The following is a 25363-nucleotide window of genomic DNA, read 5'->3' as shown; positions in this document are numbered from 1 at the left end:
CCGCAGACCTCAAAAACAATCCCAAGCTGTTGCATTGTACCGAATGTTTTTCTTTTTCAGCTTTCTAAACCAATTTTAATCCAACTCATTAACTGTGGTGAACAGCGATTTCTTTTAGAAGAACAAACAACAGAACAGCAGCATCAGAAAAAAGAATTCGCATGTGGAAAAGTCACCGCGACCCAGTCAGTCCTCCCTGCTGACTCTTTGGCGAACTGCCCGGTGATTTATGGGATGAAATTTCGAGCCGCTTACACTGTTCGAACAAACAACAGTAATGTGGTAGAGCAGGTCTTTGGCAACGGTTGTGGAGAAATTGCTGCAGTCAAAGGTCAATGGTGAGGTCAGGAGTGAAGAAAGTGTTCAGGAGCCTCTGATGTCTGATGCTGTATTATTTATTGACCATTAATCAAGGAGAATTAGAGACACTCTCAAAGTTCATCAGAAGTGCCTGAGTCGGTCTCACATTCTGCCCAACTCATGCTGGTGGATCGACTTTAAACCCCAAGATAACACCACAAATACTACACGCCCAGAATGAGTCACAGAGAATGTCTTTACCCATGGAGGTGTTATTGTCAGCATGTTCTAGTCTGGAGACACAGATGTCTGTTTACGCAGATTGGACCGTCAACAACAAGCTATCTATTATGTCTATGAAGGCAGCAACAGGTCTCTGTGACCCTGGACACCACAGTGTTGAGATAGACTGGCACCTACTGTTCCCAACCAAAGCCAAACAACTAATACTGCTGAGGACCTCAAGGCCCACACAGGACCTCAAGGCCCACACGGGACCTCGTGTAACCGAAGGAGAGAAAATTCCATAACAGCAACTTATATGAGAAAAACATCTTCTAATTTTACGTGGAAAAGTTGGTGTGACCCGGTCCCTATGAAGGGAATGATATTTCGAGAAAGTCAGAAAATGGGCGCTTATGGAATGTTGAGAGCTTAATTTGAAGGTGCACGTTTGGATAAAAAAAACGCCTGAGACTCGTCCACTGTTCGCCCGATTACGAGCCTGTAAATCTCCACTTTAAATCAGACGGTCACAGTTACGTGTTCGAGAAAGTCGTCCAAAAAAAGAGCGGGAAAATTTAACATGGGCGCTTATGGACGGAATGTTCGGAAGCTAGAGTGAGTCACATGACCGCTAGAGTGGAAAATCTGTACCAGAAAATAATGTTTAAACTGCTCTCACGGCCACAAATTTCACTCTACAGAAATAATTTGAACATCAGATTGTAGGAAAATTTGTGCTGCTCGCTCACATGAACCTGCTGAAGCTGTCAGACTTCTAGTTTTGGCTCTGTTAGCTCAGATGTGTCAGGATCACCCACCAACTGCCCCATTTACTCCCATATTAACTGAGAGCAGAGATTTGTGGAGGGAAAGCAGACGTACCAGTTTTTTACCTCGCTCTAGAGGTCACATTTTTTAACTTTAGCCACACAGATTATATATGTAGACGTTCAGCGAGACCTGAGGATGCTTAAAATCCTCTCTGTTCATTGATACGACCTACAGTTTGGTCAGAGCGGTCTCTTGTTTGAAGGTGAACTTTGAAGGCTTTCTCTCTCTCAGCAGCTTCAACTGACAGACACAGCTGCTGTTTGTTGCTCTGCTCTGATTGGTCGACTGCAGTGGAGCTATTTATACCAGTTAACTGCAGATGGTTGCCGGGCAGAAATTCACAAGGCTGACTGCGATTAACTCAACAATCAATCAATTAATCAATCAACTGTCAATGCTACATGTACGTGCACAAACTGATTCATCAAGCCTAGATGACTGGCTACTTTCATCAAGTCTGCCTGTCATGTTTGATGAGATGCACTGATCAACAGACACGCTCAAAATGTTCTAGTTGCATTAATAAAGCTGCACAACTAAGTGTAAAATGACTTTTCAGAACTTCTGTGGAGAAGGTTATGTCAGTGAAGCAGCCACCAGCAGAAAGTGAAGCACCTCCCACCACGACAGGTCTCTCCGGGCGGCGAGAAGGTCACCCTGACAACTTTCACATTTCCAACAGTCAAACTTTTTGTAATGGAAAGAAGTGTCGCTTTGTACAGAGGGAATATAAACCACAGCTTTCTCCAGAGAGGCCTAATATAGCCCAAGGCAATAAATGGCTCAAGGCAACGTTTGTGGCTGTGTGTCCACCTGTCTTCATACCCCGGCCTCCTTTGTCTCCGTGGTTTAAAAGGAGAGCTGTTGACTCGCTCCCTGCCGTGTTAAAAAGCCGGTTTTTAAAAACATGTTAAGCTTCTGCACAAAAGAATCGCACGTCAAACGGCTTTTCACAACAGCTGTAGCCATGACAGGCGGTGCCCCTGAGCACCCGCTGAGCAATGCCTGCAGGAAGAAGAGGAACCCAACTGACAAGTCCTTTTCAGAGGTGAGCGAGAGTGCACGGAGGAGCGAGTCAGCGCCGGTAGAGATTGAGATTTTGGATGGGAATTGCATTAAACTTCATTAAAAACGAATTGACTGGGCCTGTGATCACACGCCTCTCCTTCAAAGTTGATACAAACGGCTCGTTGGCCAGCAGCTCTTGACATTTCGCTGTCTGATCTCGGTGTGATCGCACCTGGCTGAGAGCATGTGGCATTTCACAGGGAGCAATAATTAAGTGGCTACAGGTTTTCCTTTGTCCTGTGTCAGTGCGCGGTGGCATTAAAAGGGTCGAGGATTTACTTCTCGGCTAGCAGCTTTTCAAATTTTACAACCTCCACTCGTGTGATTGTTTTACACTCTCGGCTGCATGTGACATTTCCAAGCGATCAATAATATAAGATGTGCCGTGCAATTTAGTTTCATGAGTAAGAGAGTGGTGACATTAAAAAAGACACTTTAAGTTATTTTGGACAAAGAGACACAAATCTGTCAGAGCTGTCTGTTCCTAATCCCAGAAGGACTGTTGGTGCTGTATATATTCATGAATTAAACATCGTACAAGTTAGCCACATGCATGATGGGATTTTTAATGAACAGATCAGTTAAAGGTGCAGTGTGATGGATGGAATATCAATTCTAAAACTATGTCTCATTAGTGTGAAGTTACCTGAAAATAAAAGTTGTTTTTGTTACATTAGAACAATGGACTGTCAAGGAAAGACGTCACGGATCATCAGCAGACCTGAAGCTGCTCAAATAAGTCATCGGTAACCACACCCACCTGTCAATCAAAGCGTCCCCGCTCTTAATCCTGCATAACTTTAAGCCTTAATATAATGTGAACAGGTGAGTTGTATATAAATTCACCCTCAGTACAGTTGTCATGAACGGGGAAATTAGCTACAGAGACCAAAACTGTTTTTTGTACCAGGCTGTAAACATGTTTATTTCTGCTGTGAAGTTGGACATTTGGACATGGGGACTTATGGAGACTGACTCACTTCTGGAGCCAGCCTCAAGTGGACGTTTGAGGAACTGCAGTTTTTGAAGCTTCACTTCACATCCACAGATGTTGCCGCTTCATATCTACAGAAATAGACGGTCCTGTTCCAGCACGTTCACGAGAAAACAGAGGAAACAAAATGTATGAATGCATGACCGCCTTCCGTAAATATCAAAGACGTGGTTTCAGTCCAAACAGTCTTCTGTTTTGTCTGATCTCTGTATGAACAAGCAGTAGTATCAGTGCAGCTGCACACAGGTTAAGAAGCGAGTTCAAAAAATAAACTCCAAGCTGTCCTCCTGCTCCAGATCAGAGCTGAATGAATCCCCTAGGCTGCTGAGGGTCAGGGTTCGGGTCAGGTAGCAGCACCTCGGTCCCTCTAGTCCACCTGGTCCTCATGTTGGAGGTCAGACTGGACACAGCAGTGCCTCTCTAGACACGAGTGCCACTGAACAAGAAAACATGGACCAAAGCTAGGTGGTGAGCATGCTCTCTGCAGCACAATATATGTTTCTGACATGATCTCGTAGCATCCATCACAATCTATAGCTGATATTTTTGACACATTTATGAACTTTAATATTTACATAATTGCCCTGAAACATCACAGACACGCACCAGGTGAGATTTAAAATTAGCAATTTTCTGACGAGTTCACACAGGTGTAGTCCTCAGCGTGTTCTGTGTTTGTCTCTGACAGCTTCAAACCGACGAAAACACTTTAGGATCTTGGCACGTTCGAACCTGTTACTGAATGCCGCTAAGTCAACGGTGCCAGTGTTTTTGGAGAGATCCATTTTCAGAAAGTAGTCCAAGCTGTGAAGACTCTCAGCTGGTGTGCCGGGATGCGCTGTGTGTGTGTGTGTGTGTGTGTGTGTGTGTGTGTGTGTGTGTGTGTGTGTGTGTGTGTTGTGGTATGAGCTGATATGTGCCTGAAGCTTTTCAAAAATGAGCTTTTATCACATATTTTCCACGAGCTCATGCATGTTGAGATCTGTCCTTTGTGCTCACACGCGTACCACAGAGGATTTTGATGGACGGCACGATGGCCAAGTTCATCTTACACAGCAGGAGATCCAACTTTGACTGTAGCTCGTGCTCCATTCGCACCACTCAGACTGATCAGACGTGTCAGCGTCTAAATATTTGCTTATAGAAGCTTCTGATTGGCCGTGCTGTCTTTCTGCAGCATGCTGCAGCTCTGACAAGTTTCAAGAAGCACTTCTTGGACAGAGATGTTCTGGCTTATACTCACATCATCACAGTGACAGCTCTCAGGTGTCTGTCTGTCTGTCTGTCTGTCTGTCTGTCTGTCTGTCTGTCTGTCTGTCTGTCTGTCTGTCTGTCTGTCTGTCTGCCAGTCTGCCTGTCTTGGTGCCAGGGGCTTTGGCCTGTGTTAGCGCAGGTCGGCGCTTGGCTCGAGAGGTCGGTCTTAAGGCTTTGTCCACACATCACCACAGCTGATTGCTCCTCTGGATGGTTGGGATTCTCAGCTAAGACAGGGATTACTGACCCATGTCGGCTTCCCACCTTTACAGCAACCACTCCGATGTTCTCCCGGTCTGAACTTAGATGCCCCCCCGAGAACTGAAAAGGTGTGAATGTGTATGCGCACGCTTTAGTCTGCTCGAGTCTAAAACCATGAAAAGATAACTTCAGTATCTCTTTCAACAACCCGAAGAAAAGAAGATCTACAAAAAGTGTGTGCACATGCATGAAGACACACACACACACACAAACACTGAATGAACTGCAAAAAGTGTTATCGCTCATTTTAGTCTGCTGATGAATACACGTTTTTATTTTGATAATCGCCTCAGAATCAGGCTGCCGATGATCGAAAGATGATCTGACGCTCACAGGCACAGGCCAATGTCAGTTCTTTGAACGGCCACTTGATGTTGGCTACAGTACAAGTCAGTCTCCATAAGTCCCCATGTTCAAATGTCCAACTTCACTGCAGTCTCCATAAGTCCCCATGTTCAAATGTCCAACTTCACTGCAGATAGTTTACAGCCTGGTACAAAAAAGTCGATTTTTAGACATGGCTGTCACCAGTGCCACAGATTTCGAGCTTCATAACAGCCTACAGACATACGCTGCCCATTCTTTATACTGTCAGTGGGCAACACCCACTGTGTTCATTTAAAAAAATCCAGGTGGGCATGTAGCTTTTCACTTTGAATCCGATGACAAATGTGTAGCTAACGCCGAAACCCCACCGGACACGTTTCCGTTATGTCGCAGGTTTTGTTCCGTCCTCCACGCGACTTCAAACCCAGAGAACACGTTTCAGAAACGTTTAACCCACCACACTTTGTTTACTTGCTCAGATTTGGTCATTTTCATGGTTTATGTTCTTCTAAATATACTTCTACAGTATATGTGTAAATATGCCACGTAGTACGTAGGGTCCAAAACATCCCATCGCTTTGTTTAAAGCACGAACAATAAAAAAAACCGACACATTCTTCCTCTTCATCTAAAGAAAAGTTTAACAAATAAATAGTTGCACACTCCTTCAGAAACCTGTGGGTGACGTCACAGAGACTACGTCCATATTTTATACATCTATCATAACAGATTAGATAATAGGTCATTAGGTTATTAGTATATCTATTTTATTGTATATGTTTTTGTACTGTTGGACTTCTGCTACATACTGCAGAGATATGCAGTCTTGCACACAGTTGAGAAGAGACACTTAACACATTGTGAGGTCTATATTTTGTCGTGTGAATGGGACGCGGCACAGGACACAAAACCTAATTGATTCACGGATTTAACGGAGGAAGACTCCCCGTTACAAAGTTCAACAACTCAGCGGCTGACATTCCAGTGTACAATCGAGCTGTTTCTTTCTGCAGCTCAGCTGCTAACATTCCAGTCTACAGTACACAATCAAGCCATCTCTTTCCGCTATTAAATAGGCTGAAGTTTCCATTGTGTCAGGGTAGTTATTAGCCCCAGAGACAGACAGAGCAAGCCAAGAGAGGAGTTAGGGCTGTCCGTCAGCCTCTGATGTCTCTACACAACAACCCAAACCTGAACTGACAGGCACACAGCACAATGACAGCCCACTAACAACACACTATTGTTCCCTCGGACACACCTTTCAGTGCCCGCAGAAAAAGAGAGAGTGTGGCAGAAAGAGGACGGCCAGAGACAGCCGAGTATGTGGGCGTCAGTCGAGCCAGCACACGGGACAAACATGTAACATACATGTAACATACTGTACAGTGAGCCGCTGTGCTGCCATTACGATGCATGGAAAGACACTGGAACAACACTGTTTCACTTCTGAACACAAAAGTTCTGTTTCCTGTCGCTCTACAAATAAACTAGGTCAGTGTTTGTTCTTCTGAATGGTGCAAACTGGAGAAAAGTGAGAATAAGTGCCAATATTCAGGCAGACGAACAGCAAAAAGAAACAAGTATGATGATGTGTTGCTATGGTGATGTGTTATTTACAAAGAACGGAATAAAATATATGAAGCCAATGATCACTGATGTTTTTTTCACCTGTGATGGAGCTATGTAACATCTACAAACATTATTAAACAACCTTTTTTAAGGATAAAAAGGTTCTCCAGAGAACTCGAGGTTTTCTTTGAGTGTACACCCTTTCAAAATAAGAGTCTGAACCTAAAATGCTTCTTCGTGGTGATGCCACAGGGGAACCTTTTTTGGTTCTTCAAAGATTTTAGTGTAAATAGTATTCCCGTAGTCCCAGAGTTCATTCACGTGCAATATTTTATCATTTTAATTCATTTATTTAATTTGAAATTAAACATTGGGGAACTGAATGCAAAAAAATGTAAATTACCCAAAGACCCCCCAAAAATGGTTCTTAAGTATAAAAAAGTTCTTCAGTTTTTCTGAGAGTGTACCCGCCCATCCATCCGCCTTCAGTATCCACTCATCAGGGTCACGGGTGCTGAAGCCGATCTGAGCTGAGAATGGACTGAAGGTGGTCGGACCCATAGAAACAAATAAGAATTCAAGCTCATGTTCACGCAGATTGACCTACCAAGAAGCCGGTGCATGGAGAACAGAACCCGTAAACAACGCCACCGAGAAATGCAACAGTGCCAACTACCATGATGACTCTCATACAACGTCCAACCATCCATCCATTTCCTGTACCCGCTTAGCCTCATCAGGGTCACGCCAGTCGCCAGTTCACACCTATAAACACCAATTAACCTATTCAGTGCATGTCATGTCTTTGGACTGTGGGAAGAACCCAGAGAGAACCCAAACCAACCCAACAAACAAAGGCCCCTGGGTTCTCTATAAACTCCAACCACTGCACCATCAAAAAGAACGATCCCGTTAACGTTCAACGGCAAAACCATCTAAGGTTAAAATTTGGCCGGTTATCCAGGCCAAATTTTACCGTCCTGTTCTCGTCCACCAGCCTCATATCCAGTTTGCTGTCAACCATCCGCCTGAATCCACATGAACACAGCATAACCGACATTGTTCTTCACAATAATTCAAACAAATTTCATGTCAAGTTCATTCGAGCTCGGCCTTAGTCAGAGCGGTGCGGGGGCGAGAGTCATGTGCAGTGTCTTTAAAGAGAATGTCACGTCTTTGCATTTATTGGCGTGTTACCCAACATGGATCTCACAGTACACAAGCACTGGACTCACCTACACACAGCATGTTCAAGCACCACTCTCAGCTCTGTCCCGTCATGCACTGTGCCATGTTTCAAATACTCGCTCTCCTGAGGAGCTGAGGCAACAGCCTGTCCTCTTCATGGTTCTGTCCAGTGGACGGCTTCCAAAAATATCTGCTCCCCTAAAGGCACAGTTCACTCAAAAGAAGCGTGTTGATGTTTTCCAAAAGGAATCTGATTTCATGCTGAGCGCAGCACCGCACACCGTCAGCACCGCATCTGCTTTAATGAGAGGGTGGAGGTGTGTTCTGCGTCGCTGTGTAAACGCTTCGCACCGCGTGGAAATGAGAATTTCGCCGTGTTGCTCGTTCATCAGCTGCTGTTTTAGCTAAATGAGTGTGTGTGTGTGTGTGTGTGTGTGTCTGTGCGTCATTTTATCGCCTCAGCCTGTCATTAACCTCTCAGTGTGTTGTAATATGACAAACAGCGGGGGAGCATGAGTACATATAATGAAGTTACTGTATCAAGTTTGCAGTCGGAGCACGATTAGAGTTGTTTGTCTTTTGATGCATGCACTGGCGCTTGGTTTTAGTCCAACACGTCGACGTGGAAACAGTGACAGAAACCACACTGATGTGGACCCTTACCTTCTGTCGGATTTCTTCTTCCATCTTGATGGGGGAGCCGAACTCGGCGACCTGACGGACGCCCTCACTGGCGTAGCCTCCGTACTCCCACAGGACGTAGCCTTTGGAGTGAGACGCACCGATCAGAGCTGACCAGTGGTTGGCTCGTCCTGGAAGACAAAGAGATTTGAAGTCAGAGTGGTTTAAACTCTGGTTACGAGCTGACTGAATGAGCTTACAAGGGCAATAAATCGACAATCCTTTGATTAAAGCTGTTCATGAATGGGGAAATTAGCTACAGAGACAAACTGTTTTTTGAACCAGGCCGTAAACATGTTTATTTCTGGTTCTATTTCATGGTTTTAACTCACGTGGGTAGTCTTTGGGATGTTCTTTCTCCGACCAGTTGCCGTAGAAGGTGAGTCTGTACTTGGCCGTTCCACAGGCGCAGCACTCCATGGCCGGAGCTTCCGTGGCTTCCCCAAACACTCGCTCTGGAGGAGGACACACGCTCACATGTAAAGATTTATGGGCGGACCACATGCAAAATAAATGACAGAAAGCAAAGAGTTCAGGAGCAAACAGACAAACACAGATTAGCCGCTTTGACACTAATGCACACCTGCATAAACTAAACTGAGTACAATTTGGAACCAGTGAGAATGTCACAAAATTACTTTGCCGCAATAAACTGGTATTTAAATGACACATTAGCCTCGACGCAGGCTCATAAATATTCAAACATTGGCCTCGACCAATGTTTTGCAAAGATAGGTCAAGGGGAGTTGTTGAATATTTATGAGTTACCAAATTATTCTGAAGAAATTCTCACTTGACATCCAAGTTATAGCAGAATGAGTAAGCAAATTGAAAACAGGGTGGCTTGATTGGCTTGCATAATAGCCTGGAAAATTAGATTTTGGTGAGGAGAGGAAGATTTTATGAAAGTAAAATTCCCCTGAGACTAAAAATTCAAGAACCATTTGTCCGGGCTCTGGTTTTTTATTGCACAATAAACATGCAGAGCTCTCACTAGAGTTAATTTGGCAAGTGGACATCTTTCCAGATCTGCCGTGGCACTTTTCTCCGTAGTAAACAGGTGACATAAAAAGCTGTCACGCTGCTCTGTGGCCAAAATTCAAAAGGAACATTTAAATTCCACACAGACTCCCGGGAGATCTGTGATCCGTTGTGTCCTCGCGGGTTTCCCCCGCTTCCTCTGTTGGTTTTTTTTTTTAATTTACAGTATGAAAGAACCGAGAGCTGCTCTGCTTTGAAAAGAAGAAACGACAGATAGAACAAGGGATAATGGCGCCATGATGAGCGGTCAAGGATGAAAGCATGAGGAGATGATGGGCAGCTGCTGTTACCTTTCTCACACAGCCGAATGGTGAGAGAGCCCTCATCCTGGAAATAAATGACCTTCTTCTGCACGATGCTGGCCCTGCAGAGACAGAGGGATACATTTGGATACGAGAGTGAGCATTATGTGGGTAATACCGGAGTGTTTTTTGCTTTCAATATCTGCTCCGTGTAATCCGTGACAGGAGGCGAAGGTAATGGATTCCCCTCCAGGTTTCACAGTGGACACATCTTTTCACAGAAACAACGCTGACCTCACGGCACAATCACATCGCTGCGGTGTGAAATGTAACACAGCAATCATGTCCGCGGACGTGAACATGGAGAGAGAGAGAGAGCTGGAATTACAGTTGGAAGCATATATATAATACAGATATAGATCTTCCCACAGGCTGCACACAGAGCCGGAGTCTAACTTATGAGCTAATATTGTCTGAGAATGAAACTGTCCCCGTGAAAATGGCTTGTTTTACTGATACCTGTTATAAAAACTAACTCTTATGGAAATTCCAGGGTGACAAAGAAGGTAAAAAAAAAAGAGGAACAATGAGGTCTGGAGGCCTTGCAATCCTTTTACAACGACTTTGCAACATTCCATCACAATGGAGTTATATACACTCGCGGCACTTTCATGTTCCCTTTGAAAAGTTCTGCACGTTTGCACCTACGTTCCTCTCAGACATCTCCTTTCAGTCCTGCTCTGTCATAAAAACGTTGGATGAACTAAAAAGAAGACACAAAGAAACGGAGCGATTTCAACAGTTTGTCTGACAGAAGTTCTGAGTTTTGTTTGATTTGAGTTTAAATTATTATTTTTTTAAATCTTGGAACCCAGAATTGAAAATTAGTGCGCCCCAGGGACCAAAACTCATGAATGCATAATTTCTCCATTAGCCTAGAAGCATTCATTAACTTTACATACTTTAAAGAAGTAAACTAAATGACATCTTATCACAAAACTTGTGTTTGAACTAAGTTTATTAAAAAACACTTTCTGCAGCTTTCCTCTCTTGACGTGGATGCTTCATAGGCAGGTCTCGTATGTTTTAAAGTTGCTTGCCTACAAAGCAGTCTCTGGTTCTTGAGCGTCCTCACACAGACAGATGTTACCTCCTCTTGGCTCTGCCACCCGTACGCTCAGGACAATCCAAACTTTTCTGTCTGTTGTTCCCCGTTGGTGGAACGTCCTACCAGTTCCTACAGATCAGGGGCGTCCCTCTCTACCTTCACAGACCTCCTGAAGACCTCCAGCTCTTCAGAGAGGACCTCCTCTACAACACTACCAACAGCTGGACATGATACATCTATCCCTCTCTACAACTGGACCTGGATTCTATGTGAGTTATTGCTGCACTAACACAAAAATGTAAAGTTCCTCATTTGAACATCCATCTTGGTCCTGACATAGCTCCATGACTTGGTTGTGATACATGTGGACGATTGTCCCAAATAATCTGCAGAAGCTTGAGATAGTTCAGATGAAGAGAGTGCATGCTGGTCTGGGGAGGTACCCACAAGAAAAGTATTCTCTGCAGGGCGACACTTGACTGGAATACTGAAACAAAATCTCTGAATACGATTACTTTTAGTAAGAGCAGAAGAGTCTGCTCAGGAGTCACATATACCTAGACACATGTACGCTGCTGTACTTTTCTATATTTATATATGTATATATAATCACTTAAATAAAGAAATAATTCTTGTAGTTTTGCAGTTTATTTTCCCTGTGAACACCAGGTTACAGGACATAAATAAACATGAGCTGCAGTCTGGGCTTTCAGATAAGCCACAGTTATGGACAGCTCTATCATAGTCCGGATGTGACAGCACAGCGACAAACGTCGATCAGGCAGATGATTGACAGGCGGGAGCGTATGCAAAGGAGACAACATGTATGAAAATGTCCGGGTGACAAACAGTCGGCGGTATAAACGGATGATGTTTGTGGGGGAGAGTCCTAAAGGTCCTCTGCTACCCCAAGATTAAGATAAGTTAGATAAAGATATAGATCATCTTAATTTGGATTTGATTAGTTGATTAATTATATCATTTAGCAATTAATACCCCCATATTATATTCAATTAAATATAAAATTACTTTTGTTTGTGGACAAGCCCAGGTTTAATTAAATTGCATTAAATTGAAAATAAATAACTGCTTCTTTAAAAGCAGCCCCCTTTTCCGTCACAGCAGCAAAGTCTTCAGTGTCTCCACATCATGCAGCAGAGAGACATAAAAGCGAGATATGAAAGTGAGCTGAACAACACTGACTGTGGAGACGGAGCGGGCCCGGCGACATTAAGTAGGAGTTATCGGTTATATTGCTCCTATAAATCTTACACAGACTGAATGGTGCAATATACCCTGCAACATGGGTTGACTGCTTGGGCATGAAATTGGAAAACAAAAGTGAAATATACGGACTATTATTGAACTATCCCCGATAGTTCTTAAGTAAATTCCGAAATAGTTTCAATGAGGCTAAATGATCAAATAAATCCGACAATAAATCTGGATCATTCGGAAAGAAGATTTTATCTTTTCATTGTGAGCTTTCAGTAAATTGATTCATACATACAGTTACACCTACTGCCTGTTTTTTTTTTTTAGACATCCCCTCTTCACCATCTGTTCAATCTGTGCATCGCTTTACTCGTCTCTATTTTGAAAGTCTGTCAGTTACAGGCCGCTGCACCTCAGAGAAGGCAGACGGTAAGAAGTTCTAACAATGCTGCTGCGTTCTCCCTCCGGTCTTAAAGAGGTCATAGATGACTTCATATATCTTTTCCAGTAGTTTCCAAGTGGAAAGTGAGGCCATGCAGTGAACACCATGAGTGTCTACTTTGCTAAGACAAAGGCAGATCAGATTTGTGCACAGGCTGCTGCTGCTGCTATACGTATATACGCCGATGATGTGGCTCTTTAATGTGGAAGCAGCTTTCCCTTCACAGAAGCCTCAGTCCATAGGGACTTGGCTTGGGAACCGGAGGGTCACCGGTTCAAGTCCCACATGGACCAAAAATATGGAAGGTGGACTGGTAGCTGGAGAGGTGCCAGTTCACCTCCTGGGCACTGCCGAGGTGCCCTTGAGCAAGGCACCGATCTCCCACAACCGCTCGCTGGGCGCTTCTCTGGGGGGCTGCCCATCACTCCACCATCTCTCTCCACATTTGCATGTCTATGAGCCCTTGTACTTTGTACTGCATGTGTGTGTCTGGGTTAAAATGCATGTCAAAATAAAATAGAGTGAAAAAAGAATTTCCCCATTGAGGGATAAATAAAGTATATCTTCTTCTTTTCTTCTGTTGCCAGCAGATCGTCATCTGTACATGGATCGTCATAATTGTTGATTTCTGAGGGTGGTAATGGACTTCAGCAGAGCTAACTCCTTTCCTAGGACAGTCCTCATGATACATTCATCAGAGTTTGACTGTACTTGAAGACACATTCAACGTTCTTGAAATTGTCCAGATTGACCTTCATGTCTTAAGCCAGACACACACATGCAGTAGGTGGAGTGATGGGCCCCCTGAGAAGCGCCCAGCCCAGGGGATTGGTGCCTTGCTCAAGGAGAGGTGAACTCTCCAGCTACCAGTCCACCTTCTATATTTTGGTCCATGCGGGACTTGAACCGGCCACCCTTCGGTTCCCAAGCCAAGTCCCAATGGACTGTGCTACTGCCGCTTACTCAGTTGGGGAGTTGAACTGCAGCAGTCCATTGGGGCTACTTAGTGTAGGAAGGCAAACAAGGCTCATCATAAAGAACAAAACAAAAACACAACGATTCGTATGTTCAGGTGATTAAACATAAATCTTTAAACTGCGTTACTCAGAGAGTGCATTGCAGTAAATGATCCGTTGGAAGCTTCACTGGATTCTCGGGGTTTGATCACAGCGGTTGTTGGACTGACACAGTGTAGCTCCTCTCCGGAGACGTCCTCTCTCTTTCTGACTGTTTTGTCAAAGAGCAGACCCGTGGAGCTGCTGTGGCTACAGAAATGTAATGCTCATATGGATATAGAAACTCCAAAACAATGCCTCTTGGCAATTGTCACTGAGATGATTTGTCTCCAATCTTACAATGCAAAGAATATTAATGCTTCCAAATCTATATTTTTCCATCTGTTTATCCACCTGCCATCCTGTTGTTGACAGATTTTTCTTATTCCTTCTACTTCCCCGCCTCCCACTATTCAGGTTTCTTATTAATCGTACTTCCATTGGCATCTCATGCCTCATGCATTATATATATTCCACATCTCGGCGACATGCCTGCTGACTTCTCTTCTGTGTACCCTGGAGGCTTGGACAGCACTCCCCGCTGAATCTTCAGCATGCTGTTTGGATTCATGCGGGAAGCTCTCCGGAGAGCAGCACCAACACATACAGCTGTGTAACTGTTCATACAATAATGTTTTCACTCCGTGACAAGTGCTTCTGACTGCAGTGATAAACCCAACGGAAGATCATCACAGGACATCGAGTTACAGTTAAAAACAAATCACCTCATCCTCATTCTGTTGATTTATTCGCACATGAGATGATACAACAAAACAAATACATGGATCCGCTGGGACTGGATAGTAACACTGTGATTTTTATGTTTACTACTGGGAGACTGAGAAAATTCCATAGCTCCCATAATGGGCTGCATAATGTCAGTAAATATTAGTTTGAAGAAAAACAATTCTGAATTGTGTTTGGTAAAGGAGCTCCCACCAATGACTAACGACTAACGTCTCTTCACCTATGTCATCATGTCAATAAAGGCTGCTGAGCCCAGCTCCTGTTCTGGCACGACACTTGCTCAGCTTTCGCCTGTGCCCCGGGCCTGAAAACCTCTTCTTCCTCTTCCCAGTGGTCCAAAACGCTTGTGGTACAAACACTAACACTGCCCCGGCACTCTGAGCTCACAATCTGTGCAGCCTGGCTAACAAACTGAGCTAACATGAGCCAACAGCAGCTACAGCTGTCAGCAGTTTACTTCACTGTCCATCATAAACTCTGTAAATCACAGAGAGTTGAGGCGGAGCAGCCGGAGGACATCAGAGGGAAAACCAGAAAACATTTCCTCCATAAAATATGATCCAGTTTCACCAGAATGGGGAAAGGAATACCAAAGACACCATTCACCTGATTACACGTCAATGTAGCGCCAACATTAAGTAAAATGAGGAAATATTCAACTGTAATTAATATCAGACATTCAGTCATTGAGTGCGGCTGACACATTGGTATCAATATTTACGTGTTACATTTAGATGTTTCTTCCATTGCACACTTATTTCAGTCTCCTTAGACTTTGATGTGAACATGCTGCATTTCAATAAACACATAAAAGTCTCGTCTTCCTTTTGACACCCACATTGCTCTAAAAGTTGCCAACATCCAGCATCTGATCATCTGCTGCCTATTCATCAGTTCAGGGCGAAATGACTCGACAGCACTCAGAGAAGTCCAAATTTTCTTTCCTTGCATGACTTCAAATTTTTCTTTACAATAAAAACATAACAAATATTTTACTTTCTATCAAACTCGTTAAAAATGGGGTAAAATATTGTCAGAAAGCTCATTGATTGGTGGTGACGGCTTTGCTTTTCTGCAGCAAACTCTATCTACCTAAAGATGTATTCAGACTGAACTGAGGTATTAGAGGTGAAAAGTTCTGAGTTTGTCAGACCAAAGAAGAAAGTGTTATTGACCACCCAGCCAAATTTGAATGATTAAAATATCAACAAGTTTAATGAAAGTTGAAATTAGGTGTCAAAATCTGGTAAAAATTAATTCTCTGAGTTCAGAAAATGAACATGACTAAACTCTGAAACACTCTGAGCTGAGATGAATTCATCTCTGTCTCTCTGCTCAGGGTGGCCTCAGCGTGTCATCGAGCCACCCTTTAAGGACCGCCCACAAAAATCCTGAGACTGAAAACTGTTTAAACATTTCAGTAATATATCGTCTTTTAAGTCTTTTCACGTGTTTTGAGCAGTAATATATCGTCTTTTAAGTCTTTTCACGTGTTTTGAGCAACTATTTTACAACACAGAGCCACTGACCAAGATGCCGTTATTGACAAGTTAGGAGCGAGAACATGCAACTGAAGTGAAACTTATACTGGTGAAAAGTTGGAAATGAAGTTACAGATACCAGTTAATGACCAGAACTGCATCAAAAGCAGCAACTCTATTGCTTCGAGGAGTTGTTGGCCTGAGATGGCTGATCTAAAACAAGAAGCAGCACAGAAAGAATGGATGCATTTCTGCACTCATCACTCAAGAGACTTTAAGGTTGACATGATATAGTAGCAAACACCCAGGCAGCAGCAGTTCCTGACAGCTCACATACTTGAAATAATCTAGTCCTGTGATCGATACCAGAGCCTCGTCTCTGTCACGACAGAAGAGTTTAGCTCCGGCTGTCAAGCAGCTTCACAGACTCACACTCAGACTCGTGTTGTCACCAAGCGAGCAGACAACCGGTGGCCTCTTCCTCCTCCTGGAGGACGCCGAGCGACGGCAGCGGAATACTGATGGCGAGATCGAGCAGAAGGTCGATGTGAGGTGAAAGTGTGATGAACAGACGGCCAGAGGGCGGTGACGGAGCGAGGGAGGAGGTGCGTAAGTATAAACTCGATAAGGAGAATCAACAGGAGAGCAAAACTCAGATCGGAAACCTCGTCTTTCTACTCGCACACGCTCACTTTTCTCTCCGTCTGTCTCCTCTAGCTCCGGGCGGGAACGTTTCCAGACGCTCAAAGACTTTTCAGGAGTTTTTTTGGAGATTAAAGAACAGATTTGGGCTGAGCTCATCAAAACTACCACATGGCCCTCGGTGACCTGGGGTGGAAAACACACAAACAGATAATCTCTTTCACACACCTGTGTGTACACACCCAGCCTCACACCTCCCAGAGGTAAAACAAACAGAAATATAAAAACCTTTCCGCTGAACGTCCTCCTCATGAGACATGGCAATTTAAACTGAGTGATGCGTTGAAGAGGGAGGAAATTGCGAGAGCGTCTCGCCGTTATTTAAGCAATCTGACAAGATTTGTCAATTTCCCCAAGAAGCAGAAATATAATCAAGTTGTTTTTACAGCAAAGTCTTGAGATGAAACTTTCTTGTGCCAACTGTTTTCATCTACAGAGGCTTTCAAAACTTGGAAGGTTGGAAGATCATTTCAAAGATGTGTGCATGCATGCATGTGTGTGTTTGTTTGTGTGTGTTTGTGTGTGTGTGTGCATGCATGTGTTTGTGTGTGTGTGTTTGCGAGTTGTTTTCTTTTGAAGCTGTGAAAATGTCTTTGGGTAAAATCACACATCCACGCAACGTTGCTGTTTGCGGTGGGCTCGCATGAAAGGAAGAAGAACTCTCAGGTTGCACTAATCTCGCTCTCTGCTTCGGCTGCAGCACTTCACCATTGTGATCATCTGTCACTGCGCTTTCCAGCAACTACAGGCAGAAGTTTCCCACTACAAAGCTCCAAATCACTGAGCAGACATGACCTGCCCAGTACTGATGATGTGATGAACACGTTTAGCTTTCAGTCAGCAGTTAGTGGAAACCAAAGCAGAGCTAAAAAGCTACATGAATGCCGATGTTATTTTGTGTAAAACAGGCAGAAGTATGTTCTACAAACAGACACGCAAACTTCATAAGGTGATAATATGTCAGTGTTGGGGCAAAAACAAGAAAAAATCTGTATTTAAGGCAACTCTTTATCCACTTGACACTGCTCTTCTTTTTTCCCATAAGTTCACGTAGTTAAGTGATGTGCGAGCTGAACCTGACACGAGTCAGCTGTTAAAAACACCCTCATCACTTTCTTGGCAAGCAGAACGTGTCAGCAGCTTTCAGATAGCACCGTCCATCATGGGCTATATCTGCTCGTCTCAGCCGTGGCTGGCACGGGAACTAACAGCAACTTCAAGATACAATGTGCAACTTTTTCTCCTTGAGGCAGGAAGTGTACTGTCAGGCCTGCCCTCCTCCTCCTCCTCCTCCTCCTCCTCCTCCGCTGGTCAGATTTTTTGTCATCCATCCTGCAGAGCTGTCGGACTTGAAACAACATGCAGCCGGAGGCGGAGGAACCCTTCAGCGCCTATGGAGGATTTGTGCAGTTGCTGGAAGTCCACGCTTGTGTTGACCATGTTTTTAACTTTTAAGACACATATTTAGCTTTGCTGCGTGTATTTGTGAAACCGCTTCCCTCTCCTTGCTGTTCTTGTGATTCACCAACATTTTAAACATGTGTTAAACAGGAATACTGCCATGAACACACACTGCGTGGACTATTGACTGATTGTTATATGAGCGATAATCCAAAGTACCTGAACCCTTAAGTCTGTCATTCTTGACAAAAAGAGAAGCTGTGTTCATATTTTAATGTTTTTAAAGTGTGTTTGTATAATTAGTTCCATTTTGGTTTTTAATGAACACAAATCTGCTTTTCATGTCAAATTCATCAGAGTCCAATTAGATTTTTAGCTTTCATCATTTACGAGCAACAACATTTAAAAGTAACTTGAACTCAAAGGTTTAATTTACATCTATAATTGGTTTTGGTTTCAGCTTAATTAATATTCACAACCTGAAAGTGAGACAAGCTGCGGAAGTGTTGATTGAATGTGTGACAGAAATAATAAGAATAACATGTGCGTTATATCTTTTGGTTTTAATGGAGGCGATTAATCACGTGGTTAACGAGATGTGTTACAGACATTAAAGATCGTTAGTTAGAAACACAACAACCAGACAACAGCAAAAAATGACCTAGATTCGACCCTCATCGCTTCATCCCTTCGACCCTCATCGCTTCATCCCGTTGACCCTCATCCCATCGACCCTCATCCCGTCAACCCTCATCCCTTCATCCCGTCGACCCTCATCGCTTCATCCCTTCGACCCTCATCCCTTCGACCCTCATCCCATCAACCCTCATCGCTTCATATCTTAGACCCTCATCGCTTCGACCCTCATCGCTTCATCCCGTCAACCCTCATCGCTTCATCCCATTGACCCTCATCGCTTCATCGCTTTGATCCTCATCGCTTCATACCATCGACCTTCATCGCTTCATCCCATCGACCCTCATCTCTTCATCCCATCGACCCTCATCGCTTCGACCCTCATCACTTCATCCCATCGACCTTCATCACTTCATCCCATCGACCTTCATCGCTTCATCCCTTGACCCTCATCCCATCGACCCTCATCGCTTCATCCAGTTGACCCTCATCGCTTCATCCCTTCAACCCTCATCGCTTCATCCCGTCGACCCTCATCGCTTCATCCCATCAACTCTCATCTCTTCATCCCATCGACCCTCATCGCTTCATCCCATCGACTCTCATCGCTTCATCCCATCGACCCTCATCGCTTCATCCCTTCGACCCTCATCGCTTCATCCCGTCGACCTTCATCGTTTCATCCCTTTGACCCTCATCCCTCATCCCTCCTTCTCTCCTACAGGTCATCATCTCGGCGCATCCTTTTCCATCACTTGCAATAAACCCGTCTAAACTTAAATCTATATTGATGTGGTCCTTGTTAGTGAATCGCTAGTAAAAATGAGGAAGAGGAGGAAGGAAGAGGCGTGTTAGGATTGAAACTAAAAATGGTAAAAAAAAAAAAATACCCCAAAATGCCTGGCTTACATGTGAGAGGTAACTAGGTACTGTAACAAATAGTGGCATTGATTCCCAGCTGTAAGGAGTTTGAAGCTTCTTGGAATGAGCTGAGAGACGTTTGTTTGACGTGTTGGACCCGCGACATATAGTCTCTCTCTATATATACAGTATATATATCTCCAGAGTGCTGGAGAGCAGAGAGGAACAGGCTGTGAGAGACGGGAAGCAGAAACATTCCCATGGTGCCGTTGTGGTGATACTTCCCATTGACACCTCACGATGAGTGAAAACGTGATTCTGAACATTCACAGCTGACGTTACACTTTCTTTCAACAGGACGACGGCCAATATGAACGAGACACGATTCACAGGAGACAGTTGCTAAGGTTGTCCAACCGAGTGACATTTCATAGCAAAGACCTACACCAAAGCACCCCCTCCCTGATTGACATGAACTTACTTCAGCATCACGGGAAAAGACAGGAAAATGGTCTGAGTGAAGATAAAGCGAAGACGTGAGAGCAGATAGTTAAGGAAGAAGACAGAGCGAGACACACGTTAGATGAGGTAATGCTAAATCTCTATCTCTTTGCTGACAGACAGAAGTGACAGTAATACGAGGTGAATTTGCATAGCAGATGTTTCCCTACGCGGGGCGAGATTTATTGGACTAGCCAACACCGGGATGGCTACGTGCCATCTGTCATACGGCAGCAGCAGATAAATTAAAAGTAACAGCTGTGAGTATACTGTGGAGGTAAGGGCGAGTTATAGCATCTCACTCGGAGGAGGAAGAGATGCGTGTCAGGGAGGTTATTCCCTTTGGGAAGTCGAATGAGGGGATGGAAAGAGAAAGAGAGAGAGAGAAAAAACAATTTCATCATTTGTATTCTCGATTTGTCAATCAGCTACATACTGCCAGAACTCACTGGACCTGCACGAGCACACATATGATTTGTTTGTTCGCTCAGGTGGCATGAATTACACTTCACGCTTCATCATATATTCATATAAAGAGCTATTTGTTGTCAGGAAATATTACAAGTCTCATTCGAGGTCGGGTCGTGGTGACGTCCTTCTCCTCAGGAACCCATTCCGGCTCCTCCTGGAGGATCCAGAGGGTTCCCAGGCTAGAGTTCTAGTGAGTTCTGGGTCTGCCCCGGGGTCTCCTCCTCCAGTTGGACGTTCCCAGAACATCTCCAAAGGAAGGCGCCCAGGAGATGTTGAATCACCTCAGCTGGCTCCTTTCCTTTTCAGAGTGGTGACTACTCCGAGCTCCCTCTGGATGTCCGAGTTCCTCACCCTGTCTCTAAGGGTGAGCCTGGTCAACCGGTGGAGGAAGCTCATTTCGGCCGCTTGTATACGCAATCTCATTCTTTCGGTCAACAGGTGGTCCAATGAAGCGAACAGAACCACGTCATCTGCAAAGTTGGACGTGCCCTGAACATCTCAGCTTTGCGTCACTACTCAAAGCTCATGACCAGAGGTGAGGGTTGGAACGTAGATGGACTGGAAGATCGAGAGCTTTGCCATCAGACTTAGCTCCTTCTTCCCCACAATGGTGCGGTACAACGTCCACAGCGCTGCAGACGCCGTTATCAGAAAATATTACATCATAAGTAACGATCTATCTCTTCTTGGATTTCATTCCTTCACTGAACTCAGTCTTCACGCTCTCTTTGCTTTTTCTACCTAATGACTTGCTCTTAATTCCACAACAGCCTTCGGCTCTTGTGAGAACAACATTAAGAATTAATGCGTTCATCATGACGTGAGCGTCAAAGTATTGTAGTCCAGAGGCGAAACAACACTCATTACTACATTTCCACTGTGTTCAATCAACTTCAGACTCTCCCCTCCACAGAGTGGCTGTACAAAAACCAAACGCAACATCTCTGATCATGTAAACATGATGCACTAATAAGTTTTCATGGTGGGTCGTTGTGAGAATGCTTTTGTGAGTCAGTGCACGAATAAAAAAGAAAAGCTTTTTCTCTCGTTTAAAGTTTGATTTCCCACCGCAGAGATATTCAACTTTTCAGAGCTTTCGAGAGAGGGCAGTTAAAGATGAAGCAAACATCGTTAAAGTCATCGTCTTCACAACAGCTTCACCCCAGAATTATTACCAGACTCTAGAGTTTCTCTTCACCACTAGATGGCACTAAATTCTACACACTGGACCTTTAATACTGTTTTTCAAATATATATATATATATAAAAAACATACCTGCCTGATATTTTTGATTCCCTTAAGTTTGATAATTAAATAACTGAAAAACTATGAAATGAAAACATTGTTTCTACCTGAAAATGATCTTTTCATACTCAGACACCGATATATAAGCTGATATATCAACCTGACTGATCCCAGTCGGGCTCCTCTTTAACACCTGAATCATGTTCTTCCCATCGTTAACATTCATAGCATGCACACTGCTCCAGTTACCACCACACCACTGGTTTCACAGCACCATCCTGTTTCACGAGGAAACACTCAAAACGAGCAGCTCACAGACGTTTTATGGAAACTTTAAAAATGACAGAGGGGGAAACAAAACCAAGCCGTTAATGCTAACACACACACACACACACACACACACACACACCCTTGAAATAACACAGTGCAGGTTGAGTCACACCTGCTTCGAGCCACAAATTGTCCCCCCGTAATCATCATCTGTCTCTTTGTTGTAGAGCCGGTCCTTTTACACAAACCACAGTGTGTCGCGGCTTCTGGAGAAACACCTGGCATCCACTTACTTAATGCATCGCTGAGAACTAATAACGATCCGTAAAAAAACAACCAAAACGACCACGCCACGCATCATGGTGCAGGTCCAGATTTCTGTCTCCTGCCGTGCGAGTAAAAAAGGGAAAATAACCTGATGGTTTTTAATTACTAAATAAACTTTCCATGACTAGTCTTCACTATCCAGAGCGCACCATGTGGAGCTTAGATTGAGTTCCTTTCTTTTCGGCGGCTTCTGATGTCCGTTCATTTCACCACAGCATGAAAACCGGCGTGCAGAGCTTCAAACTATCACAGTTAACCTTCTGCCACCTTTATTCTGCTGCAGAAACACCAGCATGAGTGAGCGGGGACTGATATGAACTCTGTGTTTGTTGCTGCTTTCAGGTCTGAACATCTGACACTCCTGAACAGTTTTCTTCTTGGAAGCTTTTTTCTGAACGGTAACTTCAGAAAACACAAAATCTGTCGCTCTAAATAATCGCTAGTTACTTTTCAGATTAAGAGTTTACACTCAAAAGAACACGAGAAGCTTATAAAACAAAATGCATTGTCGTGTTGTGAGCAGTTCCCCTCTAAACTTCTCACATGGCTTCATCTCATGACCCCTCAGATTTATCGATTTCTCAAAAGATCTATTTCTTTGCAGAGATTTAGATTAGCCGGGAGGCGGCAGAAGCAGAACAGCCAACATATTTTCAGCTTCAGAAACCTGTGGGTGACGTCATTGGGCTCAACGCACTTCTACTTTTACTTACATATGACTACTAAAGTAAAGGGTCTGAGCACTTCTGAGCTGATTTCCACATTCTTATTTTATCATATTAAACAAACACTCACTTCAGTATAACACAGCCGGACCCACTGGGCGGCGCCGTCCAGAAGACTTGGATCCTGGTGCGTCTGCGAGGCGTGCTCTCCGTCACTGCAGGCGCACAGTTGGTCATGAACTGTGTGTCGTCCTCATCGATGATCTGGAAACAAAAAAAGGAGGATTCAGGGTTAACGCGGTCACTATAATCTCCCGATGACAAGGCTCAGTGTGATGGCTGGTCTTTAAATGATCCGATACTTGACTATGGGGCTTGCTTTAAAAGACATGACAGAAACATTGTTTGATTTCTTTAAATATGCACCAAATAGTTGTAAAGACTTGACTTTGGTGACTGTGGACTGCCCAAGATCATTCTCAAATGTTTTTAATCGGCAAAGTTGCACTGCAACACTTTGAAATATCTCAGATATGTACTGGATGGATTGCCATGTAAGATGGTCCAGATGAGGAATCCCTCTGACTTTGGTGATCTCTGAGAATTAGTCAGATTCTTTGGTTTGTCCCGCCAAGAGATCCTCCTAAATCTTACACACCGGACGTTCAAGGGAACATCTGAGCTTGCATCATGCAGTCTGGCTTAGCAAGGTTAGGAAATCACAAACGAGGGCACATGTGGTCCCAGTTTAGTAGAATACTACAACAAGGTCTGTTCACCTTGGACCACGCATATGATACAGAAAGTTTATGGTGAACATGACTCCAGCTAAATACTAACAGAGGATAAAAGAAGCAACATGCTGAACATCTAAAACCTCCAGCTGCTGTTTCTGTTCGCTCGCTTACCAAACCACATTAGTTTTAAGACTGGATCACAGGGGATCGTATGCACTTTGATTCCTCCAGAACGTGTCACGGGTGCTCTCTCGTCTTCGAAATGTTTTACAGTATGCCGAGCTGCAGAGTGCAGAGATGAGTGAAGTTTTAATGTGACATCTGTTTGGGGACTGCAGATGTGAGTCATTAAGTAAACTCACATGTCACTCTTACAGTAAGACGACACAGGTAGCAGCTTCTGATTCTGCTTTGATGAAATCAACAGCGACTCGTTTTGCCAAAGAGTCTCAGAAAGTGTGGCTTTGATAAAAACGGCTTTGTGTATTCATGTCGAGCCGAGTCGCCTCAGCACTTTGACCTTGTCAGACAATTTGAAAGACTGAACACACACAGAGACAGACACACACATGCACACACGGCCTATGACCTTGTAGTTAGTGTTTTCCAGCTGCCTCGGCTCAACAATAACAATGACCTAACACCCAGTCCCAGAGTCCTGATAGGACGATACGATTCTTTTCTTTCCTGCACAATCTCTCCTTTCTGTTCCGCAAACACACATGCAACACACTGGCCTGGAAACACACATGCATACAGAACACACACACATACACACACTTCTATGTATTTCTGTATTGACTTCCTAATGCCTCCTTATACACAGTTTGGTTTACTTTGCGCCACCAAGGCTGAAGTTCTCTCAGTCAAAAGTAGACGCAAACAACAGGCTAAACAGAGAGCGGGGTGGGGAGTCACATAAAAGAGGCGAGGGAAGGAAAGGAGAAAGAGTGAAACATAAAGAAAGACGTAGGCTTAAGGAGAAGACGGGAAGAGTTCTCTGAGAGAGAAGAGTACGGAGATAGATCAGACACAGACACGGCACAGGGATGATACTTAAATAAAGAGCTGCTGTCTAGACATGAGAACGGTACTGCTTAGTTTGTGTAATGACATCCACTCGGAAGTCCACACTTCAAGAGCACCAGCACAGGATAGCAACAGGATGAATATGAAGAGAACCGTGTCCTATCAAGACTGAATGGATCCACTGAACAGCACTGCAGGCTGTTAAGAAGAATAAATGTGACGCCCAAATCCAAGACAGTCATGTCTGAATGTAAGACATTCAAGTCCAAAGTCAACACTGCCAAATAAATCAGTCAGCAAGTCCCAAGTCCAAAACACATGGTATCTAGTCCCAAAGTTAAAACCCAAATTTAAGACTCAAGACAGGGAAGTCCTAAATCAAGACCAGGGTCCAGTCCAAAGTAATGTTCCAAGTCAAGACAGCTACATAAAGTCTCACATTAAAGGGATAGTTTGGGTATTTTTAGTTGGGTTGTTTAAGGTACTCC

At 44.0% G+C, this 25363-nt stretch overlaps 2 protein-coding genes across 2 annotated transcripts in view; both read right to left on the bottom strand.

The window, feature by feature from the left end:
• Window positions 1-25363, bottom strand: part of herc56.1 (HECT and RLD domain containing E3 ubiquitin protein ligase 56.1) — an 820440-nt gene that overhangs the window by 433821 nt on the left and 361256 nt on the right. The window lies entirely within an intron of this gene.
• spon1b (spondin 1b) overlaps window positions 1-25363 on the bottom strand; it is a 78154-nt gene that overhangs the window by 42509 nt on the left and 10282 nt on the right. The window contains exons 3-6 of the mRNA XM_019261408.2: window positions 23240-23373; window positions 10030-10103; window positions 9031-9153; window positions 8681-8829 (exon numbers count right to left, since the gene is read on the bottom strand). Of these exons, the coding sequence (XP_019116953.1) occupies window positions 8681-8829; window positions 9031-9153; window positions 10030-10103; window positions 23240-23373 (480 nt within the window). The remainder of the gene's footprint in view (window positions 1-8680; window positions 8830-9030; window positions 9154-10029; window positions 10104-23239; window positions 23374-25363) is intronic.

Source organism: Larimichthys crocea, chromosome XX (genome assembly GCF_000972845.2).
Source record: "Larimichthys crocea isolate SSNF chromosome XX, L_crocea_2.0, whole genome shotgun sequence".
Classification (NCBI taxonomy): domain Eukaryota; kingdom Metazoa; phylum Chordata; class Actinopteri; family Sciaenidae; genus Larimichthys; species Larimichthys crocea.
The sequence above is the reverse complement of the archived record's forward strand: the minus strand, read 5'-3'. Positions and strand labels throughout refer to the sequence as shown.